General features: G+C 42.6%; 1 protein-coding gene across 2 annotated transcripts in view; it reads left to right on the forward strand.

Annotated features, from left to right (window-relative positions):
* The window catches only part of LOC141167151 (uncharacterized), a 71,710-nt gene that overhangs the window by 2,431 nt on the left and 51,715 nt on the right, over positions 1–17,564 (forward strand). For both annotated transcript variants that reach the window (XR_012251405.1, XM_073654539.1), the window contains exons 2-3: positions 16,018–16,139; positions 16,235–16,262. Coding sequence is in view for 1 of the 2 variants with exons in the window: in XM_073654539.1 (XP_073510640.1) it covers positions 16,018–16,139; positions 16,235–16,262 (150 nt within the window). In the remaining variant the exon portion in view is untranslated. The remainder of the gene's footprint in view (positions 1–16,017; positions 16,140–16,234; positions 16,263–17,564) is intronic.

Raw genomic sequence — 17,564 nt, forward strand, 5'->3', positions numbered from 1 at the left:
AAAAGTTTGGGCACCCTTGGAGATTTGTGTGCTCAGATAATTTTGACCAAGGTTTCAGACCTTAATTAGCCTGCTATGGTTATGACTTGTTCACTATCATCATTAGGAAAGGCCATGTGATGGAAACTTCCTAGCTTTATAAAAACCCAGCCTCCTCTAACCTTGTGCCAAAAAACAGAAGTCATGGGTTTTTCTAAGCAGCTGCCTAGCACTCTGAAAATGAAAATGGTGGAGGCCCACAAAACAGGAGACGGCATTAAGAAGATTGCAAAGTGTTTTCAAATTGGCTTCTCCTCAGTTGGAATTGTAATTAAGAAATGGCAGGTAACAGGAACAGTGACGGTCAAGATAAGTCTGGAAAGCAAAGCAAAATTTCAGTGAGAGTTGCTAGTAGGATTGCTAGAGATGCAAATCAGAACCTTCACTTGACTGCAAAAGACCATCAGAAAGATTTATCAGACTCCGGAGTTGTGGTACATTGTTCTACTGTTCAGAGACGCCTGTACAAATATGGCCTTCATTGAAGAGTCATCAGAAGAAAACCTCTCCTGCGTCCTCATCATTAAATTATGTGTCAGAAGTATGCAAAAGAACATCTAAACAAACCAGATGCATTTTGGAAACAAGTACTGTGGACCAATGAGGAAAAAATAGAATTCATAAAACACAATTATCAAAGGTATGTGTGGAGAAAAAAGGGCACAAAATTTCAGGAAAATAACATCTCTCCGACAATTAGGCGTAGAGGTGGATCAATCATGCTTTGGGGTTGTGTTGCAGCCGATGGTCCTGGGAACATTTAGCAAGTAGAGGGAAGAATGAATTCAATGAAATTTCAACAAATTCGTGATGCAGACATAACAACATCTGTAAAAAACGTGATGTTGAAAAAAGAATGGCTTCTACAAATGGATAATTGTCAGGGAGATATTAATGTCAGGGAGGTATAAAGAGAATATTAGCCATTTCTCCCAAACCCCTCTCCTATAGTATTTGTCCAGAGATGACAATTTACAATGTCTCCCTGCAAATTATCACCCACAGCCAAAATAGCCTACACAAACAAATGCCAGCTAATAAGTTTTACAACCTAATTAAAATGCAAATGTATTTCCCACTGATGCAGGCCTGCGATAATTTACAGTGAGATGAGGAAAATGTACTCCAGAACGTCAAAGGAAAATATATAGACACGCCGGCACCGACATAGAATATGGAATATTGTAAGTTCCATAATTCCGATAATAACGGGACCTATATTTTTAGTGGCAGGGTAAGCCAAGGAGCAATATGCATATTTCCCTGTCACTGTAAAACCCTCCTTGAAGTCGTAGCACAAAAGCACCAGAATTACGGGTCGCAAATACGTCTTGTGTGGTCTCTAAATGAAGGTAAAATCATAATAGAAAATTTGGTATCACTTTTGGGCTTCTGGGATCAACGCGTGATAAGTTATCCTGGAAGTTAGAGTTTTTTAATAAAGACAGAGAGGGTGGAGCTGGGCCCACATGATGTCAGCACAGGGGGGATGTGGGCAAGTCTATCCCTTCAGCATAAAATAGTTTGCTGAGGTTAGAGATACACTCATTGCAGGGAGCATATTTATCATAAGCAAGGGGTCACGTTCCACTGAACGGTCCTAAGGATAGCTCCCGTCTGGCTATATTGAATCGTCGCAGCAATCTTTATAGAGTAAGTTTCTCCTTTAATCCTTATTATTTTGTGTAACTGCTATGTATTGTAATGTCTCCTTTGTAAAATCCTTGTATATATTTTTCCTAAGCACTGCCTCTCTTTTGTATTAAATATAAAATTGAATAGTTCTGTTTCTTTTATCCTGTAATCGTTCCCTTCCCTGAAGCCATATGCTACCAGAACGCAGGCGTGCGCCTAGCCTGTATTATATTTCATATCTGGAGGGTGGTAACAGCGTATAAATATTAATAATTGAGCTATCATGAAGCTGACAGTGACCATACTGGGTGTGTACACATATTTCATGCATTGGAATCGGGAGGTGTGACGCCATACTCTTGCTTGTCGCTTGCCGATACCTAAGGAGTGAGAATTCAGGATCGAGTGCTTGTGATTCCAGACAAAATCTGTGACACAGTGATGGCACAGTGAGATATTGCGTGATTTCCCCGGTGTCGTCGCTGTGGGAATCCCTGACAATCATGATCCTAAACATACATCAAAATCCACAATAGATGACCTCAAAAGGCAGAACTTGAAAGTTTTACAATGATCCTCACAGTCCCCTGATCTGAATATCAAAGTAGCAGAGCATGAAAAACCCCGCAATACTCACAGAGAACTGGAAGAATTCTCCAAGGAAGAATGAATGAAAATCTCTCAAACAAGAACTGAAAGACTCTTGTCTGGCTACAAAAAGCATTTACAAGCTGTGATTCTTTAAAAAGGGGGTGCTACTAGATACTAGCCATGCAGGGTGGCAGCTTTTTCATACACCGATTTTCCTTTTTTGGAATTTTTACAGTATTGACGATGAATATACATATAAATATACAGTACAGAGCAAAAGTTTGGACACACCTTCTCATTTAAAGATTTTTCTGTATTTTCATGACTATGATAATTGTACATTCACACTAAAGGCATCAAAACTATGAATTAACACATGTGGAATTATATACTTAACAAAAAAGTGTGAAACAACTGAAAAAATGTCTTATATTCCAGGTTCTTCAAAGTAGCCACCATTTGCTTTGATGACTGCTTTGCACACTCTTGGCATTCTCTTGATAAGCTTCAAGAGGTAGTCACCGGAAATGGTTTTCACTTCACAGGTGTGCCCTGTCAGGTTTAATAAGTGGGATTTCTTGCTTATAAATGGGGTTGGGACCATGAGTTGTGTTGTGCAGAAGTCTGGTACACAGCTGATAGTACTACTGAATAGACTGTTAGAATTTGTATTAGGGCAAGAAAAAAGCAGTTAAGTTAAGAAAAACGAGTGCCCATCATTACTTTAAGAAATGAAGGTCAGTCAGTGCGAAAAATTGGGCAAACTTTGAAAGTGTCCCCAAGTGCAGTTGCAAAAACCATCAAGCGCTACAAAGAAACTGGCTCACATGAGGACCGCCCCAGGAAAGGAAAACCAAGAGTCACCCTTGCTTCTGAGGATAAGTTTATCCGAGTCACCAGCCTTAGAAATCGCAGGTTAACAAAAGCTTAGATTAGAGACCAGGTCAATGCCACACAGAGTTCTAGCAGCAGACACATCTCTACAACAACTGTTAAGAGGAGACTTTGTGCAGCAAGCCTTCATGGTAAAATAGCTGCTAGGAAACCACTGCTAAGGACAGGCAACAAGCAGAAGAGACTTGTTTGGGCTAAAGAATACAAGGAATGGACATTAGACTAGTGGAAATCTGTGCTTTGGTCTGATGAATCCAAATTTGAGATCTTTGGTTCCAAACAACGTGTCTTTGTGCGACGCAGAAAAGGTGAACGGATGGACTCTACATGCCTGGTTCCCACCGTCAAGCATGGAGGAGGAGGTGTGATGGTGTGAGGGTGCTTTGCTGCGTCTCATGCTACCATGTGTGTGAAAGCACAACCAACATTCAAAAGTGACAAAAACATCAGCCAGAAAGCATTGGTACTGAGATGTGGTCTGTGGTCCCCACCTGCAGAACCACTCCTTTATTGAGAGTGTCTTGATAATTGACAATAATTTCCATCTATTGTCTATTCCATTTGCACAACAGCATGTGAAATTGATTGTCAATCAGTGTTGCTTCCAAGTGGACAGTTTGATTTCACAGAAGTTTGATTTACTTGGAGTTATATTCTTATGTTTAAGTGTTCCCTTTATTTTTTTGAGCAGTGTATATATATATATATACATATGTGTATATATATATATATATATATATATATATGTATATATATATTTTTTGCCTAAAATACAAAGGAAGTGTGTCATCTTTAACTTTAGACCTTTTAGAGATCATTTCATCTTCAACTTGCTCAACTGTTCACAATAACATTAATTTTGACCAGTGGTGCCAAAACTTTTACATGCCACTGCATATAGTTGTGACTGACTTTGGTGTTTATCTTAAGTAGGGCTGAGTTTGTGTGACCTGGAGGACCAGGTAAACACACAGCCATCCAGCATATGACCTTGTGCCTGGTAAACAATAAGACAGATGTAGTACTAATATATATATATTTTTTAATTTAAAGGGAATTTGTCAACACTTTGGAGATATCAGACCTCTACTATGGGAATACAGGGTATAGAAAAGTAACTCTATACTTACCTGTATGGCCCATAGGAGTGGTCTGATTGCAGAGAAATCTGTTTTTATAAACTCTGTTTTGCAGAGGCCAAGTGCTTATTATTCCCCCAAATCCTTGCCTATATGCTTAATTATCATATTTCCCCCTTTCCCTGCACGTCACAGAGCCCTGTGATGTTCACTGTGCTCCCTGATTTCCTGGCCATGCGCAAAGCGCTGTTCACATAGAGCTCACATGGAGCGCGCTTTGCTTCATCCCGGACCTGTTTCCCTGTGCTCTGCGCTGCAGGGTTCTATTGTGCAGTCACCGGGAAGTGACAGTGACTCCCCTGCACTTGCGCAATAGAACCCTGCAGCGCAGAGCACAGGCAGACGGGGTCCGGGAATAAGCAAAGCGTGCTCTATGTGAGCTCTATGTGAGCAGCGCTTTGCGCATGGCCAGGAAATCAGGGAGCACAGTGCACATCACAGGGCCCTGTAACGTTCAGGGGATGGGGGGAATGTGATAATTAAGCACCAAGCCTGTGAAAAACTGAGTTTATAAAAAACGATCTCTCTGTAAGCAAACCTCTACTATGGGCCATACGGGTAAGTATAGATTTACTTTTCTACACCCTGTATGCCCATAGTAGAGGTCTGATAATTCCTAAGTGGTGACATATTCCCTTCAAGTGACTAATGAGGATAAAAGAACGTGGACCAGCATCGGTGTGATATTTGTATACTAGACTGTCATCATTCAAATGCTGTGAAACACCTTAAGGGCTTGGTGTTGTGAGGGGCACAGGGTGGTAGTCGTGGCGAGGGGCTGCTGTTCTCCTCTCGCATCCTGGCACCCCACAAATAAAAGATAATATCCTGTCCTTCATGTGACCTGTATGTATCGGATAACACTCACAATTTCTCCCGAGGGCTCTATCTGTTCCATGGTCCCAGTTTCAATCACACAGTTCACACCAGACACTTGAGCCATTTTCAACAGTTCAACTTTACAGTACTAAAAACGTTCAGCTTAGTTTTAGTCATGGACACCGTACAGCATGATCCCATGGTAACAGTTTCTGAAGCCTTCATTATCCCTTTCACTCCTGTCACTTCTTGACCCTGGGATATTTCACACGGCTCCGCAGCCTACCACACCGCTGACCTCACTTCTGTCTGTGAATCTCCATCCGTTTTTCCTCTCAGGAATAAAACAAGATTGGCTTCTATATACCCTTTCCCGGATATAGACCTTAGACGTTAAGGGTTATTGCTCTGAAATTGGTCGCGACCGATCTCATTATGCTGCCTTTATTTCATTTTCCTGGTGTCTTGAGTGACTATCAGCCCAATGACCCTGAACGCCTCCTGCATTGTTTGTTATCTTTTTTTAAACAAAATTATATCCAACTCCATCTACATCTCTCTTCATCTCTGACTGACTGGAGAAACTATTGCTCTTCTCCGGCCCTATCCCCTCCCACTTTTAACTGGGCCAATCATCAACTCTCCTTTGGTTTCTGGGCAAACTTCCCCATTACTACCCTACTGCAGTCACTAATCCTCCAATGCTCTAATTTATGCCTTATGTCTAATACACTAATAGGCCCACCACTGCCTATGTGTCCTAATGTTTCTATCTATCACTAAATGATATCCTATACTTTCCCTATACACTATACATGAATAACATTATACATTACATTATCTGAACAATTCCTATGAAAATATATGCAGACTTACATATTAATACAGTCACAAAAATTCAATAAAAACATACACTTGGTATAAACACTGTCGAGAGAGGGAGATGCATATGACAGCCCCTGTCACATCGTTACATACCTCCCTCTTTAAATATGGTTATCCCTGACAATATTGGTACCTGTAAGACACCAAAACCTTCTCAAAAGTATAATACCACATTTAAAGCATTTTCTTTGTTGGAAAACACGTGTCCTTTTTCTTGTCAACCATCACTGACTAGGTTGAGACCCTGGAATAACAAAGTTCAATTTCTTTATTAAACCGACCCTTTTGCCCATGCAAGTGCAAGTCACCCAATCATCCATGGGCACAGTCCTTCTCCTCTTCAACCCGACAGGCACATCAGGTCGTCCATTTTTTTTCACACGCAGGTCCACATGACCCTGGTCCCACTGCTCTGCAGACCCCGACGCAGCATGTCCAAGTTCCTTTAAGCAAGGATCTGCATAACCTTTCTCCCACTGCTCCGGTGACCCTGACACAGTGTCTAAGGTCCTGCAAATAGCTGCCCAATTAGTCCCTGGGGAAAAGGTTCATGGATAGAATAGGGTAGAGTCCATGGGGGAAATAGCACAGAGTCCATGGGCAGTGCACACAGTCCAAAAGGGCCAAAAGGGTTTCAAACCATTTACAGTTCATAGTCCTTCAATCCAAAAGGGGGATGCGGTAAGGTGTGCAAAACAATATGGGGGAAATATAAAAATCCTCTTTGACAGGCCTTTGCCAGCACAGGGGTTATGGTCAATAGTGGGTCTCCTGCTCTCAGGAACGCAGAACAGTTTCAATCTCTCTCATGTACAACGAGCACAACTGGGGCATTACAGGGAAGACTCTTCACTTCTAGCCACTCTGCTTTATACTGCGACCGTTATCTCTTTTAAGAGCTGTGAGGTACTCATGGCCTTGTCACTATCAGAGACTTGAGCCTTTCTGACTTGTTGCAGGGCCTCGGTCACACTGAGACGGCCGCTCCGGTCTTTGGGTCAAGCTCCTGATTCGGAATTTCTGTTTGGAACCCCACCTTCTTCAGTTATTCTGGCCCCACCTTCTCCGACTGCCACACAAGCTGCCACTTCCAATTGGACCTTCCATGTGCCATACCAATGCCAGTCTTTCTCTCAAGTCACTGTGGACAGCTCCATCTCATGCTGCTCCTTTTCAATCATTCTCACCAGCAATGGCACTGGCCTTCTCTACTTGAGGCGAACTCTTCCATTGCTCCACCTCTTCCACAGTAGGGCTTCTTCCAGCTCACCTGCCCGTACCTTGGGAGTCTCTGCCCATTCTCCCTTGGCTCGCCACAATGGGCGGGTATATTTTACTACCACCTCGGGGTAGTCTTCTGGGCACAGGTCACTGCACAGGCCAGAAAGATTTTTGCACTGTTTTTCTGTTAGGATGCCCATGATGAGCAGAGCTTTTGCCAGCCTCCGCTCCATCATCTGCCATCTTGGGACTTCTAACGGCTGTCATCTTGACCGTTTCAGGGGTTCCTCTGCTCTGTGTAAGCAAGGACTCTAAATCCTGTCGACTACATCAATTTTGTGAGGGGCACAGGGTGGTAGTTATAGTGAGGGGCTGCTGTCCTCCTTTCACAGCCTGGCACCCCACAAATTAAAGATAATGTCATGTTGTTCGTGTGGCCTGTTTTTATTGGATGACATTTATGTTTTCTCCTGAGGGCTCCATCTGTTCCATGGTCCCAGTTTCAATCACACAGTTCACACCAGACACATGATCCATTTTCAACAGTTCAACTTTACTAAAAATGTTCAGTTCAGTTTTAGTCATGGACACAATACAGCATGTTCCCATGGTAACATGGATCAGTGAGCTCAGAGGAGCGGAAAACTGGACTGTGACTGATCAGTGAGTGCAGAGAGCAGAGGAGAGGTAAAACTGGACTGTGACTGATCAGTGAGTGCAGAGAGCAGAGGAGAGTAAAACTGGACTGTGACTGATCAGTGAGTGCAGAGAGCAGAGGAGAGGAAAACTAGACTGTGACTAATCAGTGCATGCAGAGAGCAGAGGAGAGGAAAACTGGACTGTGACTGATCAGTGAGTGCAGAGAGCAAAGGAGAGGAAAACTGGACTGTGACTGATCAATGAGTGCAGAGAGCAGAGGAGAGGAAAACTGGACTGTGACTGATAAGTGAGTGCAGAGAGCAGAGTAGAGGAAAACAGGACTGTGACTGATCAGTGAGTGCAGAAGGCAGAGGAGAGGAAAACTGGAATGTGACTGATCAGTGCGTGCAGAAAGCAAAGGAGAGGAAAACTGGACTGTGACTGATCAGTGCGTGCAGAGAGCAGAGGAGAGGAAAACTGGACTGTGACTGATCAGACAGCAGAGGAGAGGAAAACTGGACTGTGACGGATCAGTGAGTGCAGAGAGCAGAGGAGAGAAAACAGGACTGTGACTGATCAGAGAGCAGAGGAGAGGAAAACTGGACTACACATTTCTTTCATTATTTTTTATTATTCCTTACTTTTGCTTAAATTTGGATTATTGTTGTGTTTTAATAAATCATAGTGTCTGTATATGTGTTGGCTAGTAAATGTGTTTTGTGATACTGAGGCAATGTTTTATAATGCAGATGTTTATTATTATTATATAGTGTGACTAAGGCCCTGCAGAATACTGGAGGGGAGATATGTTTCATTGAGGCTGTTAGCCTCAGTGATGTGATACATGGAAGTCTTCTCCTGCATAGTAGATGGAGAGAGGGTTAAACAGCCATGTTTAAAAGGGCATGCTTTATGAGAACAACCACAGAGTGGGCAGGATGTTGTTATCCATATCTCCACCCCAAGGTGTGGTCTGGCCTATAAATAGCAAGCCTTTTGACTCAGGTGTTGGTCAGTATCTTGAGATGCTTATTTCAGAGAGGAGCTTGCATGTATTGTGCTGAACCGTGTGTGTTTAACCCTGAGTGGCCGGACCCCGGCCGATATACGGACTGTGCTGTACCTTTGTATTTTTAATTCACAAAAATTGGATCATAGAAATGATTGTATAGTCAACATAATCACAAAATACCTACAGAAACTATACAACACGGTAATGCACAATTAAAATTATAGTTTATTGATTATCAAATTAAAATAAAAGCAAGGATAAAAATAATAGGTGGAAAAACTAGGCAGGTGGATAGAAGGATATATGCCACAATGCTGGTAGCGGTAAAAAAAAAAATGTTGTATGTTAATACACATGCAAATACTACTCCAAATATTAAATAATTGAATATGCCACCACAGCATAGTGAATGCTCGGCATAAACATCACACTTAGGGCACTGAAAGATGGTAAACATAATAGTGACTGGTAAGTATATATAGTAAGGGGTCTAATATGACTGCCACATCTAATGATCCATAGGGGGCAAGATGTATAAAAGGTGGTGAAATTTGCGCTGTTAAAATGACAGTGCATAGAAAAAAGAGAGACCAGGATAATTGCTAAAAATATAAATATATAATAAAATGGCAATGTGCTATTGGAGTGGCAATGCAGGTTTGCAAACAAATGAAAAAAGAAAATGGTGTCATAGTATCAAACACATAAAGTATATGGGCTAAAGTACCAAGGGCCTGCTAAAGTGACCGTGCATATTAGCAACAACAGAGTGTAAACTATGGTACTTAATAGTAAAGGTAATTATGTATTACAGTGAGAATGCATAATGGCATCGTATTATGGAAGGAGCTATGTATTAAAGTGACAATGCATAATGGCACCATTGTATATAAGAAGGAGTGAAGTACATACCACAACAGGCAAATAAAGTGGTGTCCAAGCAGTCTGAGTCCCAACGCGCGTTTTGCCAGAGGAGAGGCTTATAATGTGTTGTATAGTTTCTGTAGGTATTTAATATTTGTAATTTTGTTTTGTCATTATGCCGAGTGAGCTGTATTCACTTTATGAACTCTAGGTTGGTTTATGACGTTTCATAAACCAACGCGAAAAATTTAAAGAGACAGTGTCCCGTGTCTACCTCCGAGTGCAGCTGAGCACTCTACCACAATAGTGACAGAGCTTGAGCGTGATCATCTTATCATGGGTACATCCAGGGTCACAATTTTTTTATATTTTTTGTAGGATACCATAGAGCAAATTTTTCCTGTTTTTAAACTTGATATTAGTTTGTTGCTTAAGTGTTAAACTTAACAAACGATACAAATATTAGTGTATTAGTTTTACATCATTAATATGTGCTTTTTTTTCATTATTTTGGGTTTAACCTGGGAGAGCCTTTCACATATACATAGTTACATATACATAGTTAGTAAAGCCGAATAAAGACTTGAGTCCATCAAGTTCGACCTGTTAGTTCTGTAATTGCTAAAGTTGATCCAGAGGAGGGCAAAAACCCCAAATGATTTAGCCAATCTTCACCTGAGGAAAAATTCCCTCCCGACTCTGAAACCAGCAGTCAGAATAAATCCCTGTATCAACCTACTATTTTATTTTATTTTTAAGTATATGCAGAAATCTGCCTGGTATCTAGAAATGCATCCAGTCCCCGCTTGAACTGGTTTAGTGAATCCGACATTACCGTCTCCTCACTCAGTGAATTCCATATTCTCACTGCTCTTACCGTAAAGAACCCCTTCCTATGCTGGTGCTGAAACCTTTTCTCTTCCAGTCTTAGTGAATGCCCTCTTGTTACCGTAATATCCCTCCTTTTGAAAAAATCCCGGCCAAGGTCTCTATACTGTCCCCTAACATATTTGTACACATTTATTATGTCCCCCCTCAACCTTCTCTATTCCAGGCTGAATAGTCCTAGTTTTGCCAACCTCTCTGGGTATTGCAGTCCCTCCATTCCCTTTATTAATTTTGTTGCCCTCCTTTGTACCTTTTCAAGCTCATTTATATCCTTTCTATATAGTGGGGCCCATAACTGAGCACAGTATTCCAAGTGTGGTCTGACCAGTGCTTTGTACAGTGGAAGAACAATGTTCTCATCCTTTGCAGCTATACCTCTTCTGATACATCCCATTACCCTGTTTGCCCTTACAGCAGCCGCCTGACTTTGGGCACTCCAATTTAGTTTGCTATCAATCAAGATGCCCAAGTCCTTCTCCATCTCTGAATTCCCCAATGATTTCCCATTCAGTGAGTACTGGTGACTTCCATTTTTCCTTCCCATATGTATGACCTTACATTTCTCCTCGTTAAACCTCATTTGCCATTTAATGCTCCACCTACCCAGCTTATCCAAGTCCCTCTGTAGGTCTGCACTGTCCTCTTTTGTATTAATTGTTTTACATAACTTTGTGTCATCTGCAAATATTGATATTTTACTATTTATCCCGTTGACTATGTCGTTAATAAAGATATTAAATAACATTGGGCCTAGAACAGACCCCTGTGGTACCCCACTAGTGACGCTTACCCAATCTGAGTATATTCCATTTATAACCACCCTCTGCCTTCTATCCTTTAGCCAGTTAGCTACCCACTTGCAGACATTTTCCCCCAGCCCCATCATTCTCATTTTGTATACCAACCTATTATGTGGCACGCTATCGAACGCTTTTGAGAAGTCGAGATACACGACATCCACTGGTTCCCCCTGATCTACTCGAGAGCTAACCTCCTCGTAGAAGTCAATCAGGTTTGTTTGGCAGGAGCGATTCCTCATGAATCCATGTTGGTTCGGGATTAAAAGATTATTAGCATCAAGATGCTCCGTAATTGCCTCTTTAATGAAGCTTTCAAAAATTTTGCCCACAACGGACGTCAGACTCACCGGCCGATAGTTTCCGGCGTCACTTTTCGCTCCCTTTTTGAATATTGGCACTACATTCGCCTGTCGCCAATCAAGTGGCACAGACCCAGTCTCAACAGAGTCCTTAAATATAAGATATAAGGGTCTGTCTATCACATTACTTAGTTCCCTTAGTACCCGTGGGTGTATGCCATCAGGTCCTGGTGATTTGTTTATTTTAATGTTACTGAGGCGTTTCTGTACCCCAGCTTGGGTTAGATTTGTCATACTTAGTGGAGGATTAAGTTTGTCATTTCTCATTTCGCCTGTTAGTTCTTTTTCCTTTGTGAAAGTTGACGAAAAAAATTTATTTAATAGATTAGCTTTATCCTCATCTTTCTCTATGATTTTGCCTTCATCACTTTTTATCGGTCCAATATTATTCGATTTAATCCTTTTACTATTTATATACGTAAAGAACAGTTTATGATTTGATCTACTTTCCCTAGCAATACATCTCTCTGTTTCCTCCTTTGCTATTTTTATTTGTTTTTTGCAGGTTCTCGTTTTTTCCTTGTAACACATTAGTGCCTCCTTGCTGTTTTCCTGTTTTAATCTCTTGAATGCCTCTTTTTTGCTATTTAACGCCCCTTTTACGTTCTTGTTCAACCATATTGGTTTCCTCTTATTTCTGGCCCTTTTATTCCCATACGGTATATACCTCTCGCACTGAGTATTCAGAATTATTTTGAAGGTTTCCCATTTACTATTCGTATTTCCTTGATTAAGAACTTTGTCCCAGTCTATAAGTTGAAGGTTTTCTTTCAGCTGATCAAACTTCGCCCTCCTAAAGTTTAATGTTTTAGTTGTTCCCTTATTGATAACCCTACTGAAGGGCATTTTGAATTTGATAATATTATGATCACTATTACCTAGGTGCCCCCCTATCTGTACCTCAGTTATTCTATCAGGCCTATTAGTCAATATTAAGTCCAACACGGCCTTCCCTCTCGTTGGTTCCTGCACTAGTTGGGAGAGATAATTATCCTTGATATTTGTCAAGAACCTTTTTCCTTTCTGAGATCTACAGGTTTCTGTTTCCCAGTCAATATCCGGGTAGTTGAAGTCCCCCATTACAATCACCTCATTATGTTTTGCTACTTTGTCTATTTGTCCTAATAGCAGTTTCTCATTCTCCTCTGTTATATTGGGTGGCTTATAGCAGACCCCCAGTAATATTTTATTATTATTTTTTGCCCCCTCTATCTCTACCCACATGGACTCGACCCCCTCTTCTCCCTCTCCTATATCTTCCCTTAGTCTGGGCTTTAGACGTGACTTTACATATAAGCAGACTCCTCCGCCCTTCCCCTGTTTCCGGTCCCTTCTAAATAAACTATAATCTGTTAAATTTACCGCCCAGTCGTAGCTATCGTCTAGCCAAGTCTCTGTTATACCTATGATGTCATACCTCTCCTCCGATATAAGCGCCTGCAGCTCATCCGCCTTATTGGTCAGGCTTCTTGCGTTGGTCAGCATGCAAGATAAAACTTTGGGGTTATTTAGCATCCTATTCTTCTCTAACGATCTAACTGTACTATCCCCACCCCCCTCTCCACCCTCATTATATTCACTTCTCCCCTTCCCCCTTGCTTGCCTCACATCCCACCTATTTCCTTGGTTTCCCCCCCATCTCTAGTTTAAAAACTCCTCCAACCTATTAGCCATCTTCTTCCCCAGCACCGCTGCACCCTCCCCATTGAGGTGCAGCCCGTCCCTACGGTAGAGCCTGTAGCCGACAGCGAAGTCGGCCCAGTTCTCCATGAACCCAAACCCTTCTGCATTGCACCAACTCTTTAGTCACTTATTCACCTCCCTAACCTCCCGTTGGCGCTCCTGTGTGGCTCGCGGGATTGGTAGTATTTCTGAGAAAACTACCTTGGAGGTCCTTGCCCTAAGCTTCCTACCTAGATCCCTGAAATCATTTTTAAGGACCCTCCATCTACCATTCACTTTGTCATTGGTGCCAATGTGGACCATGACCGCTGGGTCTTCGCCAGCCCCACCCAGTAACCTGTCAACCCGATCCGCGATGTGCCGTACTCGAGCGCCAGGGAGGCAGCACACCGTTCGGCGATCCCGGTCTTTGTGACAGATTGCCCTGTCTGTCCCCCTAATAATAGAGTCACCCACTACCAGGACCTGTCTAGCCTGCCCTACACTTCCCCCCTCCCCCTCATTACTGGAGCATACACTCCCCCGGCGGTCAGAGGATCTGTCGTGCTCCAATAATGCCGGTTCTGAACCAGCCTTCCTATACTTCTTCCCTCTATCCCTTCTAACTGTTACCCAGCTCCCTGCCTGTTCAGCCTGCGCTTCCCCACTAAGCTCCACCCCCAGTGTTGACCCATTGAGTGTCTGCTCGGTGAGCAGCAAACTCCGTTCCATGTTGTCGATGCTCCTCAGTACCGCTATCTGAGCACTTAGATCCAGGATTTGGGCTTCCAAGTGCACGATATGCTCACATCTCTCGCAGCAGTATGGATCCCTGAGCGGTAGCTCAGGGAATGCATACATTGCGCAAGATGTACACTGCACGGCTCCGGCCAACATGGACGTCATTCTAAATATGGGGATACAGTCAGTATATATGTACAAGTACAAAACACAATTATTTATATATAGGTGTATGGACGGGGATCAATTAGGGATGTGCAAGTGTATCGATTAGATATCGGCGCGGGATCAGTTAAGTATGGATGGGGGATCAATTAAGTATCAATTAAGTATGGACGGGGGATCAGCTGAGTGGGTCAGGTGGATTAATTAAGTATGGACGGTGTGTCAATTAACTATGGACTGGGATCAATAAGTATGAACTGGGGAAATAATTAATTGTGGACTAGGGAATCAATCAATTAATTATGGACAGGGGGTTTAATTAAATAGGATGGGGGGTAAAGCAAATAAATAGGTATGGACGGTGGGTCAATTAACTAAGGACTGGGGATCAATAAGTATCAATAATATCAATAAATATGGACTGGGGAAATAATTAATTGTGGTCTGGGGAATCAATCAATTAATTATAGACAGGGGTTAATTAAATATGGTGGGGGATAAGGCAAATAGATAGGGACTGGGGATGAGTAAAAGTGGTCAAGGGGAATCTATTAAATAGGACAAGGGGGATCACTCAATTATGGGCTGGGGGGGTCAATCATTTAAATGTGGTCAGGGGGATCACTTTAATATGGACGGGGGGTGGTCGGGGATCAATTAAATGAGGACGGGGGGGTCAATTTAATGTGGTCAGAGGGATCAGTTAAATATGGACGGGGGTGTTCAGGGGAATCAATTTAAATATGGACGGGGGTGATCAATTAAAAATGGACGGGGGGTAATCAATTAAATATGGACTAGGGAATACAATACAATTACAATACAGATACAAATACAATACAGTACAGTACACACTTGGGTTCAGTAGGGCCGCTTATCGCGGCCTCCTGCCCCTCACTCACCTCCTCTAGGGACGCTGCACGCTATCACAGTGCGCTTGTCCCTCCGGTCGCCTATAACCCGTCCTCCTGATCACCTCCTGGTCACCACCACCTGGCACCCTCCGCTGGCCGGCACTGCACGCTGCCACAGCGCTCTCTTGCGCTCGTCCCTCCGGTCGCCTCCTACTGGTCCTCCCGGTCCACTCGGTCACCTCCGCCTGGCTCTCCTCCCTTCCCAGGAGCTCTCTCCACACACAGCACAACTCTTGCAGCACACGGCAGGCTCCGCCTCCACCACTTCCTGTCAGGCCTCCTCCCACTTCCCTTCACATGGTGATAATTAAGCAATAGTTCAAAGCAAAAACAGAATTGGCTTCTTTGAGAATGATGACTATATTAAAGAGTAAACAAGTTGCCTAAATTTCAGATGCTTCAGGCCTTCAGGATGGCGATAGCAGCTTAATTCTAAAGTTAGTGCAATAACTACTGGGGAAGTCATAGATCTGAAGAATATTTGTGCTGTAATACATGGTACAAAAAAATTACAAAATCAAAAGAAGAAATATGTTACTGCCTATAACCCACCCAATGGCCCAGAATACTACCTATGGTAATTGGTTTAAAATGCACCACAACCTGTTTCTCTGAGAATCGCAGACATCGAATGCCTAGTCTGTAAATCATAACCACAAGGTGGTTTTATAAAGGTTAATTTAAATGGGGAAAATGGTGAGTTTTGTGGACTATCTCAGCAGCTTTATACTTTTGATTTGCATTTTACAGATCATGGATCTCTTCCCATCCAAAGCCAACCACAATCACAATGGGAATCCACTAATGTCCACCAAGACACGCAGACTCTATCCACATCCTACGTTCCCTGTGAGCTGGAAAACCTTGTGAAGGTCAGCAATGTCTCTACTTATGAGACAATCATTAGTCATATACGGATATTATATCTGCATTCTCCATACAAATATTTTTCATTTCTTTATTGCAGGTACAAGAGATTATATGTAAAGACGAAGGTAAAATAATGGTAGAGAGTTAATGTTTATGATAAGTCTTGCCTACAACTAATGATTATTGAAGCAGTTATTTCAACTTCTAAAATAGGTAAAATTGCAAAGTCCTTTAAAAAACAAGCAGCTTTGCATTTTACCTCTTTTTAAATTCTCTCCATTCTCAAGAATAGAGGGGTTATTAACTTTATTGGTTACTGCTAGTAGCCTAAATTCTTGGCCATCTCTGCAGTTTATCAAAGTTGCTATGCAGCTTGCCGGTCCCAGAGACCTACTGCAAAAGGCAACACACATGAAGGAGACCCAATCAGGAGTTTCCCCATTTCCAAAATTTAGGTGCTGACACCACCAAAGTGGCATCAATTTCACCAGAGTAGAAATAGTATGATTGTATAATTAGGACTGACACCTCTTTCCCTACAGCCAACACGGCAAATGGAGACCCAACCAGGAGTGTTCACATTTCCCAAATTTAGGGGCTGACACCCACAAAGGCATCAATTTCAGTAGAGTAGAACTAGTATAATGGGGACCGACACCTCTTCCACTAATGCCAACCCAGTAGATGGAGACCGAATCAAAATTTCCCACTAGTGATGAGCGAGCATGCTCGCTACTGCTCTCTGCTCACCCGAGCATCTCACTGCTCGAGATGCTCGGCGCTCACGGAGTATTTCCAGAGTTGCTCGGTGGAAGCTCGGGTCTCCTCCCTGCATGTTTGGCGCTCTTCAGAGCACCAATGTCTGCCACACACTGTAATGTCACAGCCATGTTGGTTGTGGCATTACAGTGATTGGTTGGACGCACATCGTCATCAGGTCTATATCAGACCTGGCGCCGCCATGCTCGTCACAGTCTACTCCGCAATCAGGCAGTGTAGGGAGAGGTGCTGCTGAGCTAGGGAGAGATTTGCTTGTTTTTTAGTTAGTGTAGGTATACCACAATATATCATTCACATATCCATCTGAACTAACAGTCCTTCTGAGGACTAATCCAGCTGCATAGATATCAGTGCCACGGAGGCAGGCAGTGTATGTGGCAGACTGCTGTGCATATAGCAAGTGGGTCCATTCCACTTCTGTCTGCTGCTGGTGCTTTTACACATTTTTCTAGAAACAGGCCCAGGTATCAGGGGCCAAGAACAATTTTTTTTTGGATCTTAATCTTGATTATTTGCTTAAAAAGCATTCCAGAGAACACTGTTTTTCTGCTCCATTTGCTTGTTGGCACTGCAGAATACAGCCAGGTCCTTTTCATATTACAGTGCTAAAAATCCATCTATTTAAAACTGTGGTTTGTCCGTCACAC

The sequence above is a fragment of the Phyllobates terribilis genome, unplaced genomic scaffold (genome assembly GCF_046119375.1).
Source record: "Phyllobates terribilis strain yellow unplaced genomic scaffold, ASM4611937v1 Scaffold_11__3_contigs__length_659146591, whole genome shotgun sequence".
Taxonomy (NCBI): Eukaryota; Metazoa; Chordata; class Amphibia; order Anura; family Dendrobatidae; genus Phyllobates; species Phyllobates terribilis.